We start from the raw sequence: 25,437 nt of genomic DNA, 5'->3' as shown, positions 1-25,437 counted from the left end.
CACAGGGCGTCGCGTGTCCTTGTAGGAAGAAGGTTGATGTAAGCTGGCATCGATGTAACTCAACACCAACATCACAAGTCCAACGCTGGGAAGTAGATGCCGAAGGGGCTTCATACTGGTCCTCTGTACGAAGCTGGTCGATATTTGGTGTGGGATGACCTGTCCAGACTTTGTATCCCTCCACACATCGACACGAGTCCTTTATCCATGATGCCCTTCTCAACTTGATCACACACTGGCCCAACTGCAGTCCTCTTCACACCCATCATCTTTACCTTGACCAAAGCGGTAACAGGCCCGAGCCGCGAAGCTTGGTTGAACCTCGGAAGCTCCAAAAGCAGGATGATGAACTGCGTATTGGGGTCAGAATGGGCCGTCGGGGCCATTGGCGTCATCTTGTCAGCCGTGGAGTTGCTTAGCTGGACGGGCCGCGTGATACTGTAGAGATAGTCGTACGCTTTGCCGCGGTTCGACCTCCGAAGGTCCTTCAACTGTAAGGACTGTACAGTATCGATGTTAGGAAGGGAAGAAGTGAAGCTCCTGGGAATGCTCGAGAACAGCCCCGTACACGACCAGAGAGGGGTCAACTACGGCCGATGGATCTCCGCAGCAACCTCAATGATGGCTTGCATAAAAGCAAGCCCTTATCTCAACCTTTTCTTGTGATCCTTCCGTCACCGCACAATAGATACTGCCGAACCCCAACCACCAGCCCACCATGTCCACCTCCACCCAGCCCTACAAGCAAGACCCCATAGCAATCATTGGCTTCGCCTGCCGCCTTCCCGGAGGAAACCACTCACCAAGCAAGCTATGGGATTTCCTGGAGCAAGGAAAGGTCGCCTCAAACAAAGTGCCCAAGTCGCGTTTCAACATGGATGCCCACTACGATGGGAGCCACAAGCCCGGGACTATGAGGCCCCCTGGTGGTACGTCCCCATCCTATCCCCTCCATAGCATGCCCGGGATAAAGGGAAATTGCTGACACCCATGCCCCTATACCAGGCATGTTTCTCTCCGAATCCATCCCCCTCGACCACTTCGACGCCTCCTTCTTCTCCCTAAGCGGCCAAGACGCCACAGCCCTCGACCCCAACCAGCGCCAACTCCTCGAAGTAGTCTATGAGGGTCTCGAGAACGCCGGTGTCCCTCTCGAAGCAATCGATGGAGCACCAGTGGCTTGTTTCGTCGCTTCCTTCGTCTCCGACTACGGGGACATGCAAAACCGCGATCCCGAAGATTTTCCCGCTAACATCAGTATCGGCGTCGGTCGAGCGATTCAGGCTAATAGGATCAGCCACTTTCTCAATCTCAAGGGACCTAGTGTTACTCTTGACACGGGATGCTCGGGAAGTTTGGTTGGGCTGGATATGGCTGTGCGAGCGGTGCAGACGCAGCAGGCTGATGCGGCTATTGTGGCTAGCTCGAATTTGTATCTTAATCCTGATCATGTTGTTGATAATAGGGGTACGATGGGCAAGGCTCATAGTCCTTCTGGGTTGTGTCATACGTTTGATGCACTGGCTGATGGGTACATCAAGGCGGAAGGTGTGGGGTGTGTCATTATCAAGAGGTTGAGTGATGCTGTTCGAGACCGGGATCCTATCCGGGCAATTGTCCTCGGGACGGCAACGAATAGTAACGGGCGGACGAACGGTATCTCTAGCCCCAGCGCTGAAGCCCAGGCCGCGGCCATCCGTGCAGCTTACCAGAACGCCGGAATAACCGACCTCAACGACACTCAATACCTGGAGTGCCATGGCACGGGTACACCAGCTGGCGACCCAACCGAAGTCCGAGGTGTCGGTCATGCCTTTGCTGCAACCCGCGACCCAGACAGGCCTCTAATCATCGGCTCCATCAAAGGCAATGTCGGCCACTCTGAGCCTGTGGCGGGTCTGTCAGGATTGATCAAGACCATCCTCGCCATCGAACACTCGGTCATCCCAGGAAACCCGTTATTCGTCACTCCTAACCCCCATATCGACTTTTTGGGCAACAAAGTCAAGGTCTCGAGGACTGCTCTCCCCTGGCCTGATACCGAGCGCAAGCCCAAGCGTGCCTCGATCAACTCTTTCGGATACGGGGGCGCGAATGCCCATGCCATTATTCAGGAGGCGGACATCGAACTTCGGGCTCACCATGTTAACTCCATCTCCTATGCCAATGAGGGCATTTCTTCGGGCACCGAAGAAATCGTTGAGTTGGACAAGCCATACACCATCGTACTATCAGTCAACGACGCATCTTCCCTGAAGAACAACATCCAGTCTCTCGTCAACCACCTCGGTGACCCACGCGCGAAGCTGAGCTTGGCTGATCTAGCCTACACTCTCTCAGACCGCCGTACCCGCCTGTGGCATCGTGCCTTCGTCACCACTCGAACCACCAAGATCGAGGCCAGCGACTTCACCATCGGGAAAAAGGCCGACAAGATCCCCAAAATCGGCTTCGTCTTCACAGGCCAAGGCGCCCAGTGGCCTCAGATGGGTAAACAACTGCTCGAGTTTTTCCCTTGGACTAGGTCAATCCTCGAGGAGCTGGACACTGTCCTGCAGGGCGTCCCCAATCCTCCCAAGTGGTCCCTTGTTGAGGAACTTACAGAGCCGAGATCTGCCGAGCATGTCCGTAAGCCGGAGTTCTCCCAGCCCCTGGTGACTGCCCTCCAGCTTTGCATCATCGCTCTCCTTGAGTCATGGGGTATTAAGCCTTCTAGTGTTGTCGGCCATAGCTCGGGTGAGATTGCCGCCGCCTACACTGCTGGCTTCCTTGGCCGCGCTGGTGCCATCAAGACAGCCTTTTACAGGGGATGGGCGACTGTCAACCAGAATGGCAAGGCCGAGCCAGATGTCGGTATGCTGGCGGTGGGTCTTGGTGTTGAAGGTGTCGCTCCCTTCTTGGAGAAACACCAGGGAAAGGCTTGGATTGCCTGCTATAACAGTCCACAAAGCTTGACTATTTCAGGCAAAAAGGATGCCCTCATTAAGCTTGCTGATGAGATCAAGGGGTCAGGCAGCTTTGCTCGGCTTCTCCAAGTTGATCTGGCGTACCACTCCCAGCTCATGGGTGAGTTCGGCGATGCGTATGAGGATCTTCTGACCAATGATCAGGACTTCTCAGTTCTTGACAGTCCTTCGTCATCTAGCGTTACCATGTTTTCGTCGGTCACGGCACAGAAACTGACCGACGCCTCCCCTACCAATGCGCTATATTGGAAGACGAACATGATCTCTCCCGTCCGCTTCAACGAGGCCCTTACGGCCATGGCCAAGCAGGCTGGTGATGAGTCTCCCGACTTCCTGATAGAGATTGGCCCTTCCGGCGCCCTGGCTGGTCCCATCTCCCAGGTGCTCAAGTCCCTACCAAATGCCGGAGAAATATCATACTGCGCCGCTTGGGCTCGGGGTGACAACGCCGCCAAAGCATTACACGATGTTGCCGGTCGTCTTTTCGTCGCTGGCTTCCCCATCAGCCTGTCCCATGTCAACCAATATGACGATACCAAGGTCCGAACAGTTGTCGACCTTCCCAACTACAGCTGGAACCACTCCGTCAAGTACTGGCACGAGAACGCAACCAGCAGGGACTGGCGGTTCAGAAAATTTGCCCACCACGACCTCATCGGAAGCAAGATCTTGGGTACACCATGGCAATGCCCCATATGGCGCAAGCACCTCCGCTTAGAGGATGTCCCCTGGCTTCGTGATCACCAGATAGGTCTGGATGTGTTGATGCCTGGCGCCGGCCTTGTGACGATGGCAGTAGAGGCCATGTACCAGAAACACTGCTCATTGAACCCAGAGAAAGCGGTTCCAGCAGCCAATGAGTTGGCCTACCAGCTGCGCCACATCCACTTCGACCGCGCCCTGGTTGTCGAAGAGAACAAGACTTGCACCATCCTGTTGACCCTTACTGCGGTACCTGATAACAAGGAGTGGGATGAGTTTCGAATTTCGACTTCGAGTGATGATGTGAATATCCTTCATTGTTGGGGCCGCATTCGCGTCATCGATGCCCTCAAGGACAAGATCAGCGGAACTAACCTTGAGCCTCTGGACAACCCTACGTCTTTCAGCCCATGGTACAAGGCCCTGAGCGAGGCCAACGTCTTCTTTGGGCCGTCGTTCAGGAAGGTTCTCAGCCTGGAGGCTACCAGTGGGGAACATAGCTGCCGTGCGCTGGTTGACTTGACCCCGCCCCTGTCCAGGTATGAGCCGGCAAGCTACTTCCCCATCCACCCTGCACCCTTCGATGCTTCGTTCCAAGTTGGGGCGCCGCCCAATGTCCTGAATGAACGAAGCCTGATCAACGATGTAGTGGTGCCGGGTACGATTGACGAGGTGATACTCAACCGCGTCCCCAAGGACTTCAAGGTTGGCCTTGCCATAGCCAAGTCCGGCTGCAAGCCCGGTGGCTACAAGGACGAAACCAAGGGAACTTCTTGTGATATTTCCCTACATGACCCTGAGACGGGTTCCCTCTATTTCCAGGCAAGGGGAATGACTTATGTCAAGATTGACGTGGAGAGGCAGCCCGATCCGCACACCTTCGACTTTGTGTCATGGAAGCCTGACATTTCGCTCCTCACACAAGATCAACTCATGTATCTGGACCCCGAGGATGTTGGCCAGGCTTTCAAGGTTGATGCAGTCATTGACCTCATCGCCCACAAGAAGCCATTGCTCAGGGTTCTTGAGGTCAACCTTGACGAAGCTGATACCTCCAGCTTGTGGTTTTCTCCAACAGACATGTCAAGCAGATTGGCATGCTCTGGTTACGGTTTGGCCACCACTCGTTCCACAACAATGGCTGCCTTGAAAGCGGAGCTTGGATGCCACAAGGACGCTGCATTCCACTTGATCAGCCCCGACAAGAAGGCCCTGGGTCTGGTAGAGAGAAGAAGGTACGATCTTGTGATCGTCAAGTCGCACACAAAGTCTGGGGTCCCAGTCAAAGACATCATGGCTAACATCAAGCCCATTCTTCGTGAGGATGCGTTTGTGTTGATAGCGGACGCACCGACCAGCAACACGTCTACTGCGACTGACAGCGGCTATGAGACTTCCGATGGGGGCTTGGTTGGCGATTCTGATGCATCTAGTAGCCTTGGCTCTTCTTCCGGAGACTCAAGCTCCGAGGATGGGAATGATCATGCCAGTTCCGTCTCTTCTGCACCCATGAGCCGCGTTGAGGCCAGAAAGCTTTTGGATTCCACTGCTGAAAGCTTTTGGAGCCGGAGGAAGCAGCTGGATCAGTTGGCTAGTCAAGGATTTGAGAACATCCTTGAAGTCACCGACAGTGGCAATGTGCACTACCTGTGTAAAAACAAGAACGATCCACAGCCCACTAGCGATAAAGAGCGGCATGGAGGGATCACAGAGCTCCCACGACATCTGACAGTTGTCGGATTTAAAAGCTCCAGCCGTCCCCTTCCACCGAGCCTTCACGAGAAACTCGAGTACTCAGGTTGGACTGTGACGCATCAAAGCGCGTCAGCACTGGATACCCTTGCAGCTCCCAACACCACTGTCTTTTTGGTCCTCGATGAGCTCTCCAGTCCAGTACTCGCTCATGCTTCTGGTCGACAGTGGGAAAGTTTCAAGAGGCTGGTTGCGTCTGGAAACCCGGTTGTCTGGGTCACCAAGGGTTCACAGTACCAGGTTACTGACCCTGACAACGCTTTGGCGCATGGCCTGTTTCGTGTTGTTCGCCGAGAAGACACCACGGCCAGGCTGACCACCCTTGATGTGCAATCTGCTACCAGCCTCGCTACTGCCTGGGTTGTAGACAAGGTTCTCGAGTTGGTCAGAGCCAACAAGGCAGAGACAGAGTATGCTGAGCGTCATGGTGTGGTCTACGTGCAAAGGTTGATGCCTGATGAAAAGGCGAATGCTTTCAGGCAAAGCGAGACAGAGGAAGCGCCGACGGTCGTTAAGGGTTTCCATAAGCATGAGAACACGGTTCAACTTGAGACTGGCCGGAGTGGCAAGTCGTCGGTGACTTGGGTTGAGCAGTGTGCCAGTGAGAAGCCGGTGGAAAAGGGATCAATCGAGGTGGAGGTATGGGCTATTGGCGTCAATACGCAGGATGTTGCCATGATAAAGGGCTTTGGGGCTGGGACCAAGAAGGTGGCCGGATGTGAGTGCGCTGGAATTGTCAGAAGACTCGGTGCTGGTGTGACCAAGTTCAAAGTTGGTGATCGCGTTGCGGTCATGACCAGCTTCATCTATGCCAATCGCCTAACCACTTCTGCCGAGCGAGCCGTCAGAATTCCGGACTGGATGAGCTTTGAGGATGCAGCGACCATTCCTTTGGCATACGCAACCGCCATACACTCGATGATCAATCTTGGAAATCTTCAACAGGGCCAGTCTGTGCTGATTCACTCTGCAACGGGTTGTATTGGTCTTGCTGCGATCCAACTTGCTAAGGACAGGAAGGCCAGTCCTATTCTCGCTGTTGTCGAAGATTCCGAGCAACAGGCGTTCCTGTCGGAGACCTTTGGTATTCCACAGCACCACATTTTTGAGTCCTCTTTCACAGCCAAGTTGGCAGAGAAGATTATGGGAGAGACCGGTGGCCGTGGCGTGGATCTCGTTCTGAACTCGGCTAGAGGCGAGCTGCTCGATGCTTCGTGGAATATTCTTGCAGATGGCGGCAGTATGATTGACGTTGGCAAGCATGATGCCACCAAACCAGTGACATTGGCAATGGGACCATTTTACCGCAACTGCTCCTTTCGGACTGTGAACTTTTTTTCCACCGGGAAAGTCGAAGATTTGCTCGTGCAGAAACTCTTGCAAGAGGTTTTTGCTGTGGTTGAGGCGGGCCACGTTGGACCTATTCATCCGATTACCAGATATGGGTTCGATGATGTATCTGCCGCTCTGGACTGCGTTCGTCGCGGTCAGCTTAGTGGCAGGGTAGGCATCAGCAGCCATGGCGATATTCGAGTACCAGTTCGTCCCGTTTTGCGGACTTTGCAGCTAAGAGAAGACGCTTCTTACCTGATCATTGGTGGTCTCAAGGGCCTGTGTGGCTCACTCGCAATCCACATGGCTCGACACGGAGCGAAACATATCATCAGTTGCAGTCGTAGCGGTACTTCGGACGCCGTCTCAACTCGTATCATCAAGGGATGCGATGCCTACGGCTGTGCCGTGACCGAAGCCAAGGGCGATGTTGCCAGCCCGAGCTTTGTCCGGTCCTTGTTCAAGCAGTATAGACGTGGTTGGCGAATAGCAGGTATCATCCAGGGAGCCATGGTTCTTCGTGACAAGACCTATGAGACCATGACGGTTGAGGATTTCCGCCAGGTTCTGGAGGCCAAGGTCAAGGGGACGTGGAATCTGCACAAAGCTGCGCTAGAACAGGGCATGACCCTCGACTTCTTCACCATGCTTTCGTCGGTGTCTGGTATCATTGGCAACAAAGGGCAGGCCAATTACGCGGCTGCCAACACGTTCCTGGATGCCTTTGCCAGTTACCGGCGTGGGTTGGGATTGCGGGCCAACTCGGTGGACCTTGGTGCCATAGAGGATGTCGGATATCTCGCCGAGCAAGGAGCTGGTCTCGAAGCCCGGTTTGACAAGCAGCAGTGGACGCCCATCGGGGAAAGAGTCCTTCGTCGTATCCTGACATGTTCAATCTTGCAGCAAGACGCCGTCTGTCCTCTCAATCCTGCCTCTATATCACAACTAATCACCGGCATTGCGTTCCCTCTGCCTCTCGATGAGTCGTCGGATATCGTGAGTGATCCAAGGTTCGGATATCTCTTCAGCAGCAGTAATAGTGCTGTTTCGGAAGATGACTTGAAGCGAAGAGGGAGCGACCATGGGACGGTTGATCAAGCTCTGCAGGAGTTCAAAGCACTTGTGGCAGACGGGGCGGATAGCGCGGCGCTGGTCAAGGCATGCGTGGATGTCATGTCGAGGCAGCTTTCAAGGCTTCTGCGGCTGGAGACCGACATGGAAAGCGGGAAGCCGCTGAGTGCATACGGTCTCGATTCGATGTCAGCGGTGGAGTTGAGAAGCTGGGTCAGAGGAAGGATTGGGGCCGAGGTCAGCACGTTGGACATAACAAATGCGCGGTCGTTGATTGCTCTGTGCGAGAAGGTGGTTGAAAGGTTGGCGGGTTGAGATGAAGGCTTAACAATTTCTATTCCAATCAATGTGTCGTAAAAATAATGCACTAACGCGGGTGCTATGACCCCGCTGTGACGGACTATGCCAGAGCACGCAACGAATCCAGCGCGAGGCGGCAACGATGACAAGAGATGGGTGGGAATGGAAACTTGCATATCAGGAAGAAGGAAGGAGATAGGAGAGGTGTCTCACCCGGTCGTGGTGTGGAAAAGGAAAGAAGGGGAAGACAAAAAAAGTTGCAATTGTCGGGACCGACACGCCCTGCAGAGTGCCAAGCCCACATGACTACGGTGGCCCAAGTGTTGGCTATATTCAATTGAAAATTGGTCTAAGCTCTTAATTATAACTATTTATCGGAAAAATTATTAATATTCCATATACAAACGTATATATACTCTTCCTTGCTAAATTAATTACTTTCTTTTTATACTTTTATACTTTAATATTGTACAACTAGTACGTACACTTCCCTACCACTCCCCTCTTAACGGCCGAATACATTATACTTTACCCAAAGTAGTTTGGCGGCGTTTGTACGCACTATTACTACGCTAGGTAGGCTACTAAATACTCTTTTAAGAAGGAATTAAAGGAGAAGAAGATAAAGAAGGAGGAGGTAGAGGAGGTATAGGTTCTTTAAACGGAAGATAAGAAAGATAATATTATAAATAAAATAACGTTTAATAAATTGGAAGAAATGGAAGATATTTTTGTCTCTAACATTAAATAGCGTAGAATAATTAAGGCGATTTTGCTATAGAAGCGCAAGAGGGGAATATAATTGTACTATATTAATAATGTTTAAACATATTTAATATACGGGAAATTCTAACTTTATTTTACTACGAACTTTATTTTAATTTATATATATATATATGTTATTTCTATACGAATAGTATGTTCCGTCTTAGTATTTAATATCTAATAATTACCTTTAATTAGGAATAATCGTATTTGATAAATAATAAACGCTTCTTATATTAGACAATTAAATAATACTTTTAATTCAATTAATTTATACGTACTATATAGAATTAAAACAATTATTTTTAATATACTATAATATGAAATGATTTATTCATATAAGTTAGTTATTTATAAAATAATTAAAAGATTTACTAATATATTTATAATATTTAATATAAACCTTTAAAGACCTTTTTTTAAGAAATTACATTTTTAATTTCTTTAAAAGTATAAAAGAAATTCTTATTAATAATAATATAAATTATAAATTTAAAATAGATTATAGAAATATTTTTATAATTATTTATATTATTTTTATTAAACGTAGCCGAATAATATAATTTAAGAAAACTATTAAATAATTGTTTAATTTTTAATTTTAATATTTAATTAACATTATCTGATAATCTAATGAATTGAATCCTTTTAATAATAATATTTGGAATATTAAGTATACTTCTATTTACTATTTAACTATTTTCGAGAATTTTATTAATAAATTTATTATTTTCGACTTTTAAAATTATAGAAGAAATATTAAAACTGTTATATTTCTTTATTTTCTTAAAACTTTTGGGAACCTTATTTGAATAAAGAAAAATATACCTAATATACTTATAATTAAATTTCTTATAATAAATATAGGAATTGACCTTTTTAATTACTTTTAAAATTTAAAAAGAATTAGAATTCTTATTATAAGATTCAAACACTTTATTATTATTCAATGTATTAATAAAATAAATATTATTACAATTAGAATCTTTACGCTTAAATTCCTTTAATAAAGACGAAACTAGTATTTTTAAAGTATAAACTTTAAAATCCTTTTTGAATTTTTAAATTATAGAGAAAAATTAATATTTAAATCCTTATTCCAAATTGAATAAAATTTAAAATATAAAGATTTAAAGAGGTAATTCGATTTCCTTGACATTCAATTTATTAATTATTACTTTAATTTTATTTAAATATATTTCTATATCTTATTAAAAAATAAAGGTAAAGAATTCCTTAATAATAAAAATCTCTGAAATTGAACCTTTAAAACTATATAAATCCTTTAAATTCTATTAAATTAAAAGCGCTAAGGCTTTATATTATTTATAATAAAAAGAACCGTTCTATATTATTAATTATAATTTAACGAGGGCCCTTTTATTATTTTTAGTTTTTTTTAAAAAATCTTTCTTTAAATTTCTATAAAGGTAGAATAAACTTGAATTCTTATAACCTAAAGAATATAATTTTTGTTAACGTGTGGCTAGTACTGTGCCTTGTAACTGCCTTGTACTACCTTGTAGTATAGAAGGCTAGTTGAACTATTCCTTCTACGGAATCAGTTGACTCAGTCCCCACAGAATGTACTAGAATACAAGAGGTTTTGCCACTGTATTCTAGAGTCTTATAACTTAGCTAGCATTTCTTCCAGACTGATTTGTCATCACAGGATTCAACAGAAGCTTCTAGATGCTTAGTGTCCATGTATATAGAGACCTCTCCTCTCCTTCAGTTCGTCACTCCTTAAGCAAGCAAGCACAAGTCAAGCAATACAATATAGTCTTTTCTCACAGTGCAGAGTCCACTGTAATCTTCTGTCTTGAGAGCAGAGTCCTCTCTAAGACCTCTTTTACAACATCCTTTTATTGTACTTGCAACTACGCTGCTTCCTTCAGCATTGCTGTCGTACTTCCTACCGCTTCCGCTCCGCTCTGCTACAAGTGCATAGTTCACTGTAGCAACCTTGTACTGGTGCTATCATTATAGGCCAGTCAGGGCACCGCAGGAAACAATTTTTAATACCCTTAAATTAAAGAACCTTATTAATAACGAAGCTAATTATATTAAATTATTTATATATGTATATATATAAATATTCGAATAAATATATAATTATTTATTATAATAATAATCTTTATTATTTAAAAAGAATTAATATATATAATTTATAAGAATTATAAAACGAAAGTTTTAAAAATAATCATTCTTAATATTAATAATGCGGGAGCAGTAGGGTATATAAGAATATAAATTATAAAGAATAATACCCTCTAAAAAAGTTAATTGTAAGGGCACAATATAGGTGAGTCGAAGGCAAAACTAAGATTCCATTTATAGCAAAAGATTTCAAATAGGGAAAAGAAAAGAAGAAGAGAACTAAGTACAAGCGTACAGACCCAAATAAATACCCTAGTTGCACAAGCGACAGCGGGACCCACATACGAGTCGCTATCAGCCAATCCCTTCACTCGCATCCCCTTTACCTATATAGCAAACCCTATACGTACTAGGATCTACCCTATAGCTAGTCTTGGCATAGCCAATTGAAGGGTTCGTATCCCTTAGACCGTACTATACTTAGAATCCTCTATATATCTCATTCCAGCACCCTCGTAAATTACTTTCGTATATAGCACCCAAACCCAATCCGCTAGCGCTGTCACATTAATAAGAACGACTATTTTGAAATAAAATTAATTATCACGTGGCAAGGCGACAGTTAAGGGGTAGGTTAGATATATATAACTGTATGAAGAGAAGAAGAGGGAGAAGTATCACAGGGCTAGCCTATAATGTAATCGCACTACACTATTTATATATATACTATACTAAAATTAGTACTATAGCCTAGAACTATACACTCACGTACTAATTACATATCCTAATTACGTATAGCCTTACGTACGCGTATACGGACTAGCCTACTAGGCTCCCGCCTATATACCTAATTCTCTACGTATATTTCTCCTTCTTTGCCTCGTATAAAAATATATATCTTACTCTACTCCTAATAGTGCCCTTTCGCCCTGTAATAATTTATTATACTTTACTATTGTATTATACGTATTGATTTAAAGGAAGAGTAGTTATAATTAATTTTAATCGTTACAATATCGCTAATTTAGTATTATCGATTCGTAGTTAAAATTCGTCCCTATATAATTAAAACTTGGTATTACAATCCTAGCTTCGAATTAAGTAAACTACTTAACTAAATATTACTATTAAATAATTCGTATTCTCTTTTTCCTTTTTATTTACCCGGCGTATTAATCTAATGATTAATATTTACCGATATCGTTTTATATACTCCTTCGGTAACTAATAATTCTTTTACTATTACCGTAATCGGCGCTTTCGCTATTTTAAATTTAATTAATCAAGAATATTATTCTAACGTTGCCTAAACCTTTGAATTCTTTAATACTTAAGCGGTTTAAATCGATATTATTATTAAATACGCATTTAATTTCGCTTAATTCCCTATTTTTCAAATAGTTTTTAAGGCTTTTAACTGCCTTCTCTATAATAATATTATCGCCGCCCGTATTTAGGTCTAAGAGGTATAGGAAAAATTTGAAATTTATAAAGCTAAATTCGCTACTACCTAATACGATATTAAATATTGCAATATTAATATTATTATAATTTAAATTTAAATCCTCTTCTATATATAAAATGTAATTAGAAATTATAATAAAGCTATTTATAACCTTCGTAATAACTACGCTAACGAATTTATTACTATCCGTAATACTTATTTTAACGTTATTAATACCCTTAATAATAATATTATCGCTCTAAAATAAAAATTCGCTGACTTCCGCACAAATTCGAAAAAGGCGTATAAAAAATAATACGATAAATATTTTAAGTACATTAACAATTTTCATTAATATTTTATCGCCGCTTCTAAGGCTAAACCCGTCCTCGAACTTGAAGTTATCCTACTTACTAATAAAGACCCTAACGACGATAAAAACCCTGAGGACCCTAAAATAATAACCTCTAATAATAATAATAGTTATAAATTAGTATTACGTATTATTATATCCCTTACTTTTAATAGTAAAGGTACTTCTATTAAACATATCATTAAATATTACGCCTAGCGCCTCTATATTAAATTAACCTAAATTAATAAATTAAAAACTTTTATTACCGAATATATTAAATTCTTATTAATTGCCCGCTCGATTGAAGGCCTTCCTTTCGAAGCTATTGAAATCGAATTTAATAAAATCCTTACTAGCGAACCCGTTAAATAGAATATTACCTTCGAATTATTCGATAAATTTAATAAAAAATATAATAACGTTAACGTTATCGTCTACTCCCGTTGCGAATTAGAAAAACTAAAAATAATTAAAGGAATAAAATAGTAAGACTTCGAAGAGGAATTTACCCTCCTTATTAACCGCTACGGTTTCGATAATAATATAAAGGTTTATTACCTTCGTTAAAAACTTAACAAATATATTTATACTACCCTTATTTATTAGAACGATTAGCCTGCTAATAGTAAATATAAAGAATAACTTATTAAAGCCCGTAATTTAGTTAAGAACCTAAAGGATAAAAATTGGTATAAGAAAAATGCTAACCCCTTCTATAAAATTAGTATTATTATTAGTATTAACACTTTTATTTTCGAACTTAATATTAATTAAAGTAGTAACGCTATAAGTTTTAACGCTATATCCGTTTCCGATATCTAAGTTTTTTCATATAATTAATCATAAAGTTTTTAAATTCTATATAAAAAACGGAATATATACCCGCTATAGTAAGAAGGGTTACTTTTCGGCCGAATACCACTTTCGTATTAATTTTAAGAAGGAAATTAAACCTTCCAACCGTAATAAGAATAAAAATAAGAATAAAGATAATAATAATAATAATAATAATACCGGTAATAGTGGTACCAGCGGCTAATAGCCCGCTTAGGGTTAATAAAGTTACGATTAATAACGCTCCTATAACGGCGGCAGCTATTAAATTAATATTATAAGCGCTACCCTAACTATAAACGTTCTAATTCTTAATACCCCCGGCCCCGGCGATTACTACTACCCGGTTCCTATTTACTAATTTAACTTCGTCGGTCTCGTTATAAATAATAAGAACGGTTCTATTTATAGTTAGGAAAATGTATGGCCTCCTAATTAAATTACGGTTAGAGGCCCTAATCTATAGGATAAGGAGGAGCAAGATAAGGGCCTATCCTTATATAGTTAAATACTATAAAAATAAATACATTTTTAATAACTAATTATTATAAATACCCTAATTTATTAAATCTTTCTATTTTCTTATTTTATAAACCATATAAATTATACTATTCTACTTTAATTAATAGTAATTATACTAGTCTTAAATTTATTAACCGCTCTTTCGTCTATTGTTATTAATTCTTTTATTTTAAATTAGCGACCCTTAAACTTTTTTATCTCGCTAATAGCTATACTAAAAGTAATATTACCTACTTCTCTAAATTAACAATATAAGCAGGCGTTTACTATAAAATTATCGACCTATTTATTTACAACCTAATAAAAAATAACCTTCTTATTTTAAGCTATTTTTAATTAATTTACTATATTCCTAATATCGATTAACTTAGTAATTCCCTCTATTTCGGCCCCGCCTACGAATAATTTAATTACTTCTCCTATAAAGCTCTAATTTATTTTCATTACACTCCGTTAATTAAATAGTACGCCCTTTCAATATCTCCGACTAGTATAACCAATACGTACCTTACTTATAAAAAACCTTTTTATAAAAAGGTCCTTAACAAGAGGGAACCGGAATTATTATAATTATTATAATTGGAGTCTGTACGCCGCCTCTCTATCTCTACAATTATAAGAAGGGCCGCTTACTAATAATTCGATTACTTTAAAAACCGGATTATTAATTAATCAGGGATTATACTTATTAGTGGGACCTTTAATAATTTAAGTCAAATACTAATATTTACCGCTATACTATTTTAAATTAGCCCCCGCGTTTTTCTAATTCCCTATTGAATAATTAAAGGGGTCCGTACTGGTAATATTAATTACCGTATACTAATTAAATTCTATAATATTTTTAAAAGCCCTATTAACCCTAATGATATTAAGGAACTATCTATACCGAATTTTAACTAATTAGCCGAAAAATACAAATTATAAATTATCCCTACGATTCGAACTAATATAGAGGAGAATATTAAAAAAATAATTAAAGAGGATAAAATAAAGGAGGAGGGAGGAACCTTAAACTTTAGAAATATTAATAATAATTTAATAAAAAATATAATAAAAGAAATATGAGGAAGAAGAGGTTAAAAGTATAAATAATTCTTTAATAATTATTATTATTAATAAATCGACACTTTAATTAGTAAGGAAAACGAGGATACGCTACGGGCGATAAAAATAACTAATTTTATTTACCTTATTAGTAAGGATAAAGACTTCCCCCACTACAAAAAGTTTATTAATAATTATTTTATAATTAATAACGTTTTTGATAACAAAATTATATTAGAAGATATTACTGAATTTTATGAGAAAGCCGATAAACCTCCTAAGACTGACGCCCAAATCCAAATTAAATTCCCTAAATAATATTAATATTATACTATTACTTTTCGATAGAAAGGATTTAAAATTGTACTTTCTAACTATTCCTACGATTTTAAATTTAAATTCCGCTTAAAAGCCACACCCCTAATAGCCCGCGGCCGACCTTTCAACCTTAACGAATTAAAGGTTATTAAAAAATAAATTAATAACAATTTTAAAAAGAAGTTTATTAAACCTTTGTAATTAAAAACTATTATTTTAATACTATTTATAAAGAAGCCGGGCGGAAGAATCCATATCTATATTAATTATAGAAGTATTAATAATATGATTTTGAAATCCCGCTACCTACTCCCGTTTATTAAAGAAATACTAAACGTAATTTATCGTATTAAAATATTTACTAAATTCGACGTTATTACCACCTTTAATCGCATTACATTAAATAAGGCTACAAATAATTAACCGTTTTTATTATACAATTCGGCCTCTTTAAATCCCTAATAATACTATTTAGACTATAGGGCGCCCTGGGAATGTTCTAAAACTATATTAATAATATTCTATATAATATTTTTAATATTTATAGAATTACTTACTTCGATAATATTTTTATTTATTCTAATAACGTCCGGGACTATAAGTACTATATTGATAATACTTTCGACTAATTAACTTAAATAAGCCTTAACGTCGATATCAACAAATACGAATTTTATATAATACGTACAAAATACTTAAGATTAATTATTACCCTAGGGGGCATTGAAATAGACCTAAAAAAAGTAAAAGCTATTACTAAATAGGTAATTCTAAAGTCTAAAAAATCTTTATAATCCTTTTTAAACTTCGCGAATTTCTATAGGCATTTTATAAAAGTTTTTCGATTATAGCGACCTTACTTTATAAACTTACTAAGAAAAATACCGTATAAATTTAAAACGACGCTTATTAATAACCTTTTAAAATACTAAAGAAAATTTTTATAAAAGGACCTGTGCTCAAAATTTATAATGAGACTAAAAAGACGGTCTTAGAAATAAATATTTCTAAATGAATTATAGGAAGTACCTTCTCCTAATATAAAAACGACGGAATCCTTTACTTAATAACCTACTTTTTAACGAAATATACGTCCTAAGAATATAATTATAATATTTATAATAAAGATTTACTCGCTATTATTAATGTATTGGAAGAATGGGGGCTAGAATTCGAAAAGGTTTAATATCCTTTTAATATCCTAATAAATTATAAAAACCTATAAACCTTTATAATTAATAAATCACTTACTCAACGCTATATATAGTAGTCCTAATTCTTATTTCGTTTGAACTTTCTAATTAAATATATACCGAACTCTAAGAACCTCCGCCTAAACGTACTAAGCCGCAAGCTAAACGACTGCCTTAATAACGTAGAAAACGATAGATTCGTAGTACGTAAGCAAGCTTTATTAGACCCCTTATAATTCGAATACAATTATTTCGAAGACCCCGCGGCTAATTTCTCCCTTTATTTATCAAGTATAAATAACCTCGATAATAAATCGACTAATAATTTAATCCGAATAAATTATAAAGTTTTAATTTTCCTATAAGAATTAGTCTTTTATTTAATAAACGAAGTAAAATGTTAATAGCTATTTTTTATCAGGTTTTCTTTAAATATTACATTATTAATAATATTATAAAATAGTAAGATAGAAATATTATTGACCCTTATAATAAGGAAGTCTAATTCTAACTAATTAATTACTAATATAACTCCCTAGGCGCGGGCTACCCTAATTATAACGCTACTTATAAACTCCTATAATACGAATTCTATTAGGAGGGTATATATAACGACGTAAAAATCTTCTATAAGGGATATCTTCCCTATATAAAAACTAAATTAATAAAACAAAATTCCGCTAATTATTTTAAGCCCGTAACTATATTTTTAATATTATGGAAGGATATTATAATTAATTATATTACCCCGCTACCGAATAATACTTACTTCGATTAAACCTTTAAATATATTGTTATTATTATTGACCGCTTAATTAAAATATAGTACTATATCATAACGGTAACTTTAAAGGCGGAAGAATTCGTAAATTACTTTATCGATTATATTATTTTGATTTACGGCCTACTAAATAACGTACTATTAAATAAAGGTACCTAATTTATATTACGTTTCTAATCCACCCTCTATAAGAAATTATTAATTATCCGTAAATTAACGTCCGCTTTCTACCCCTAAACCAATACCCAAACCGAACAGATTAACGTAAAAATGGAATAATTCTTACAATTTTATATTAATTAGGCGTAGACGGACTAAGCTAAATAATTACTAATTACGGAGTTTATTAATAATAATGCTATATCTTTATTAACGGGTATTTTACCCTTCTTCGCTAATTATAATTATTACCCGAAAATAAATACCGAACCTTATATATTACTTCCCCTAAATTTATTACCGGCCTAATTAAAAGAATATTATAAAGTGTTGAAATTATTAGACTACTTCTAAAAATCGAAGACTTTATAATTTAATAAATTTAATATATATAATAACGATATCAAAATAATGCTAATAAATAATACGTCGATTTCTTTAAATATCGCCCCAGTGATTTAATTTTATTAAATATAATAGACCTTGCCAACAGGCGCCTATATTTAAAATTTTACCCTTAATAGGAAGGCCCCTTCTATATTACGCGTACTAAAAGCTATATAATATATTTCGTATTCCCGACGAATATAAAATATTAATTAATATTCTATATATTTATAATATAACTATAAATCGGAAAAGGTTTTCCCGGCTAGAATACGTTATTAAATATAAAGGCGAACGACGGCCGGGTTATAATCAAAACTGATAATTATAAGGAATAGGAGGAATAGAACTTCGAGAAAATTATTAATTATACCCAATTCGGCGGCAATTCTCGCTAGTACTATCGAATTAAATAGAAAGGTAATAACTAACTAACTTAGGAACATAAAAATTACGTTATCGATTACAAAGAGATATTCTAACACTTCTATAACGAATCCCCTAACTTACCTATACCCCCGGATATCTAAAATATACTAATATTTCAAACCCTAACTATTAATCAAAATAACCTAACGCTAATACCGGCACCGGCCGCTCTAAGGGCCCCGCGGCGGCGCTCCGCCCACCTTATTCAACGAAAAACTACCACCGCCATAACTATACTAATATTATACCTACTTAATAGTACCTTAAGTAAATACGAAATTAAAGGTTTAAAAGTAACCTTCGCAAGTATTTTAAAAAGATTAATAAATATTTAATTTAAATATATACTAAGAGCTTACTTCGTAAATTACAATGAGGAGGGTTTTAAGGTCGACCCGGGCGTACTACTAGAGGAATTAACGATAGAGGAGAAGGCTAAATTGGAATTATTAAAGTAATAAAAGTATTAGTTCACATATATATAGATTTTTTTTTTGCTCTATGAACTTCTTTTGAAAGGGGATAGTATTATAAGGCTAGCCTATAATGTAGTTGTACTACACTATCTATATATATACTATATTAGAATTAATACTATAGTCCAAAGCTATGTACTTACGCACTGGTTACATATTCCAATTACGTGCAGCCTTACGTGCGCGTGCACGGACTAGCCTGCTGGGCTCCCGCCCATATAGCCAGTCCTCTATGCACACTTCCCTTTCTCTCCCTCGTACAACAACGTATATCTTGCCCTACCCCTAACGGTGCCCTCTCGCCCTATAATAAGAAGTATATAGAGGTTTAGCGATATAAGGTAGGGCTAAACCATACCTAGAGCTAGACTTGCACGTACACATATACGTAATATACTATTAGCCAATAGTATAGTAGTAATAGTACGGCACGAAGCTCGACTACTAATAGCGGGAGCCATGCATGTGCAAGGCACAGTCATAGGTAATCCTATAATATTAATATATCTTATAATAATCGTTATTTTATCAGGCATATCCGAGCCCAGTAAGTAATTATTTACTGGAAGGGGTAGGTCTATAACCTTTACTACTAGAAATCTATATAAATATATCGGTCCGGTATTAATTAACGAAGGTAATTCTAAAAAATATTTTTATAATTTTAAAAACTTAATTATATATATTTATATATTTGTATAAATAATAATTTACCTTTTAAAAGAAAACCCAATTAGAAAATCTATATTTTTATTAAAAATGAGTAAATATAAGAATTAGACTATTTATTAAAAGGTTATCTTTTTAAACGCTTTTATATATATTTTCTATATATATATATTATAAATCTTTTAAGGAATATAATTAAATAAAGAATAGAAAATAAATTGCTAATAATCTTTGATCTTTAAGTGGCTATATAGAAATATAGAGCTTTATTTATACGAGTCCGTACTAGGTATCTTATAAGGGAATTTAAATTAGTTTGGGACATTACGACCAATTGCCTCCGATATATATCAATTAATTCTAATTATACTCCCGGGAAAATCATATTCAAATATAGCAAGAGGTCGCCCGTTCTTTAATATAACTACGAAGTATTAATTACTTATTAAATAAATTATACAATACTTTAAAGCCTTACTATATATTACTTTTTTATAATAGTTCGTACATATACTAACTTCCGCCCTTATATAGACTTTATCTTTCAAGCATACACAAATAAATTTTCCCGCAATAATATTTTAAAAGGTTTAGGAAAACAATTTAATACTATAATAAATACTTTAATGCTAGGCCGTTTCTTTAAAACTTTAGAAATTATGCTTTAACGGGGATTAAACATTCTTCCTACCAATGAATTTTGCGAATAGATTAAAATAATCTATTTCGAATTACAAGTAACCGATAAAGAATTATTAATTTTACTCTAAAACCGTAATTTTATAATTTCTTTATATAGTTTATAAATACTATAAAAACGGTTGAATATCTTTCGAAAATATACGCTTAAAATTCGTTAAAAGAAACTCAATAAAGTATACGCTATTTTTAATAGAATAAAATATTCGGACAAAGTTTTTTTTATTTAAAAATTAAGTAAACGGGAATTATAATATTATTTTGCGAAGTTTTTCAACATTTATGTACTTCAGGAATTATTATTTTCTTATTTCAAAGACTATTTCCCGTACGTAATGTAATATAAGAGAAATTAGACTTTCTATAATGCTATAAGGGCGGGTAGATTATATTTAATCTGAATTATATATAGTATATTAATATTTATTTAAAATCATGCGAATTTAGTATTAAAATATATATGGGTATTAATATATATTTCTACTACGTCCTATAATTCTATATTGATATATTTATAACGATAGCGATGTTTATTTTTTATTATTAAATAGAAATTATTAGGAAATATAAATTTATATTAATATAAATACGATTTAATTATAGGAATAAAGTTAATATAGTAGTAAGTAGATTCTATTATATTGTAATCGGGAATAAAATTTAACGGATTTTAAAACCCTAGCGGATAGCCCTAAATTTAATCGTTATTTTTAAGCCAGATACTAGTAAGGAAAACCTTCCTACTTAATATAATATAGTAAAAAAGAACTAAATATTACTAATATATAGTCCGGAACGACCGTTCAATATATAAAATATTTTCCTCCGAAGAAAAAGTACTAATAACTAATATATTAAAAGTTAATAAAAGTAATCATACAATAGCCGAACGCTTTTTTAAATGGTAAATTTCCCCCGATTACGTATAATCGGCTTTAATTTAACGGTAGTAAAGTTATTTTAAAAAATTTCAAATTTATAAATGCGTAGGCGTTTATTAAAGGTAAAAATTATATAGCATTACTATATACCTTTATACTCCGGATTCGAACCGAATTTTAAAATTTTATAGAATATTAGAACTAATATATTATCCGGCCTTAATATAATCGCCGTTATATTATATTTAGAAGATTAGTAATTTTATATTATAAGTATGATAAGGTTAAAACTTTTAATTACTGGTATAAAATAGATTAGACGTAATATATATATTTAAAGGATATTATTCAGTAAGACAATTTTGAAATCGACCGATATTTACCTTAAGAGATAATGGCATTATACACTTTAATTATAGAAGATTTCGTCCTATACGTTTAAAATACTTAAAATTAATTATTCTAATAATGATATAATTATTTTCGGGATTAATTAAAGGAATATAGGCTAATACGGAAGATTCCGGCCGTATATTTTATAAAATTATTAACGGGTAGCTTCGATAAGGTAAAGGAATGAATTAAATAAGGGGGAGGAGATACAAATAGGATAATAGAAATATTAGAGGGCGGAATTAATAGAATCGAAAGTAGTAATAAATATTAAAGTAATTAATATCGAAATTAAAAATAATTAAGTACTTTTAGAATTAATTGACCGTTAGTATTATAAAAGATATTATCGATATATAAGTAAATTAAAATAATAGTATCATTTAATAAATAGTAAAGGGTATTTACATATTTATATTGTTTAGGTGTAAATAATATTTTTATAATATAAAATCAAAAGGTCCGTACTTATATATATTAATATTCCCGTTATGAATAAAATATGTTAATAAAGTTTCGTAAAGATTACCGATTTATATTTACGAAAATAGGAATATATAAATTAAAAAAGAAAAAAACGAAAAAAAAGCTAAAAGGAAAAAAGAATTTATAAACGTAATTCGAATTTGGAAGTTTAACAATATATTTTTTTATATATACTATTCAATTACTAAATTTTTAAATTTTACGCTCTATTTAAATATATATAAAATATATATTTAATTATTCTAGTTTATTAAATTCTATTTTAAAAGTCTAAATTTTATAATATTAATAAGTAGAAAAAATAATATTCTTTACAATTTTAATACTTTACTTATATTCTAATATATTTAATATAAATATTGTAAAACAGCGAGGAATATAAGGTTTAAATAAATATAAAATATTAATTCTATTATTATTATAAAGATCGTCCGTAAATAAAAAAACAAAGTTAATATTTTAAAAGTCTACTATTTGCGATTATGAACTGAAAGCGTTAGGGGTACTTCGGCCGGGGTAGGCGTAGAATTAGAACTATCGGAACGGATTAGTTACGAACTTCTTCGGCCCCTTATAAAGTACGCGGGAATTTCTTCGGTATCGGCTAAATTAATAAAATCTTCTTTATCTAAGATAAAATAATCCAATATAATAATATCACTATTTACTAACCCCTGCTTATTATCTTCTATATTATTTTCTTTTTAGAGCCTAGCTTACTATTAGGAAGAGGAGGGAATATCCTTATATTCCACTTCTTCTTTTAAATTAAATTCTTTCTTTACGCTTATACTTTAATTAATACTACCCCCTATTTAATTTAGTACTCTTATTTAATTTTTAGCGCTTGTATTATATTAGGCTCTGCTTTTATACTTAATTCCTTTTTAATACCCGGCTGCGTTCTCGTCCCTAATTCCATTTTAATACCCGATTCTTTCTTAATAGCCAGTTCCCTCTTAACGCCCGGTTCCTTCTTAATACCCGGCTCCTACTTAATGTTTCTTTTTAAAATTAATATCCGTTTAAAAGTAGGAGAAGAAGCGGAGTTCTCGTTACGTAGAGAAACGGCCTACTTTCGCGTACGCTTTAACATTATTACTTTATAAATAGCGTCGGGGTTGGCGGAATTATTATTATCCCTTATAATAATAATTTAGATAAGAGTAACTATTACAGGCTAGTTTCTTTTCGCTTTATTTATAATCTCTACCTTTTTTTTAAACTTATTAAAATTAATCGGCTTTCATAGTTCTATACAAAAGTTAATAAACTATACTTTATTATTATTTAAAAAAGGGTCGGTACTAACAAATTTAAACTTATTAATATCAGTATCCTTAGGGGCCTTCTTATTAAATATATACTATTCGCCAATTTAATAAATAAAATAGAAGTAATTATCGAATAGCCTCTCAATTAAAATATAGGGTTTAATATAAATATAAATAAAATATTATAGGAGCTTATCGTTTACAATAGGCCCCTTCTTACCCTTTTAATATTTAATATATTTTAAATACTAATTGAAAATAATTAATCGAATATTTTAAAGCGAAGTTTTTTTAATTAAGGAAACGGTTTATTAACAGTAAATTATACTAATTTCTATAATTTCGCTAAGAGAAATATTTTCTATAGCCGTCGGGACGGAAATAGTAGGGATAATAAATATTCGTTTTTTAGTACAATTAGTATAAGGAACGATAGTAATATTAATTTAGGTAAATGGAGGTAGACGGGTAAGGGTATTTATTAAGGAGTTTAAATCTATAACCAAAGCAGTTTCCAGCATATTAAAAAATATTATTTTAATGACGAGCGGTTAATTATAATCGGTATATATTAGCTATATTAAATAGTCAACTAAAATGTCCGAATAGCGAACGTTAATTTCAGGGTAGCGTACGGAAGATATTAGAGTAGAAGTACTTAGGGGTTGTAGTGCGGTTCGGTGGTGGGACCTTTTGTCAACCCTTACTCATTAAGTAGAGGGAAAAAATATTCTACGACAAACTTTTAATTTAGGACATCTGAAATATTAGCGTGCACCATAGAAAACTGTTAGTGGGAAGATGCAACTACCCTTAAACTACACTACTATTTTCTAAAAATCTGGCAAAATTTGGGAAAAATAATAAGGCTCTAATAGAGGTATCCTCAAAGTTGCATCAATTTTGAACGAGTCGTTGGCGAGAAATCTCCATGTTGTATACTTCGTTGCCGTTGAAGCGTAATTTAGCTCGGCGGTTTCGCGATACCAAAAATGACAATGTTTGGTGTCGATACAAAGTCTAGAAGCCACCGTTCGCCTAGTTTAGAAGATAATTTTTTGAAACTTTAAGGGAGTATTCTTTATACCCCTTCCTTGCTTCCGGACTTTTGCCAGAATTTTAGAAAATTAGTGGATGTGGTTATCATCGTTAGATCTTCGCACTAATAGTTTTATATAGTGCACGCTAATATTTCAGATATCCCAAATTAAAAGTTTGTCCCAGAATATTTTTCCCCCTACTTAATGAGAGGGGGTTGACAAAAGGTTTCCAAGCCGCCCGCCCAACCCCCAAGTAGGTTACGTAAATACTATAAAACTATGAAGTTAAATAATGGGTAGTAGGTAAACGTTTAGGAGGGTAATAAGAGATATAGAAGGGTGGTACTTGTTGAGAAAAAACTAAAAAGAATTAAATTTAATTGGAGGTAGTTAGTCTCTCCTTTAAATGTTAAAAACTATTTTGGTAGTAAGTATTATGGTATGGCTTGATGGCCAACCGGGGGTATAAGCATGGCACGCCCTTTAGGATAGGTATAAGAGTTTTAAATTAAATTATTTATATAAATATTAAATATATATTTTGTTTAATAGATAGGTTGTATAAAGATATATATTATTTGTTCAATTAAATAAAATCGAATAAATTGAATTAAATATTCGCAATTGAAATTCTACTTTATATATAATTCTAACCTTTATAAAAAGTATATAAAGAATTTAAATTATATTAAACGGCTTAAAATCAAACTGTAGTGTATATAATTTAATTAAGGTAAATTAAGACCTTTATTAATAAGGGAACTATTTATTCTTTTAATTTTGAAACCTTTTAAAATTTAAAAATAATCTTTTTATTTCTTTTTGATTTACGGAATTAAAAGAATTATCTTTATAATTCTTAGAAGACGAAATACGCAACCTTATAATTATATTATTTATAAAATAATTAAATAATTTAAAAAATCTATAAGAAGGAAACTTCTTTAAAAGAAAAAAGGATTTTATAATAATTAAATATTATATGGTTATATTCTAACTAATCTATTATTTAGTATAATAATTATATATTAAATATCTTTATTAAATAACCGTTAACCGTTC

General features: G+C 35.9%; 1 protein-coding gene across 1 annotated transcript; it reads left to right on the top strand.

Annotated features, from left to right (window-relative positions):
• Positions 1-293: 293 nt before the first annotated feature.
• Positions 294-8,329, top strand: B0H65DRAFT_572426 (putative polyketide synthase). The gene is made up of 3 exons (XM_062830513.1): positions 294-929; positions 1,006-5,989; positions 6,917-8,329. The coding sequence occupies exons 1-3, from the start codon at positions 719-721 to the stop codon at positions 8,136-8,138; spliced, it is 6,417 nt and encodes a 2,138-aa protein (XP_062683566.1). The 5' UTR covers positions 294-718; the 3' UTR covers positions 8,139-8,329.
• The last annotated feature ends 17,108 nt before the right edge of the window (positions 8,330-25,437 follow it).

This window comes from Neurospora tetraspora (genome assembly GCF_033439725.1).
Source record: "Neurospora tetraspora strain CBS 560.94 chromosome Unknown B0H65scaffold_3, whole genome shotgun sequence".
Classification (NCBI taxonomy): domain Eukaryota; kingdom Fungi; phylum Ascomycota; class Sordariomycetes; order Sordariales; family Sordariaceae; genus Neurospora; species Neurospora tetraspora.
The sequence above is the reverse complement of the archived record's forward strand: the minus strand, read 5'-3'. Positions and strand labels throughout refer to the sequence as shown.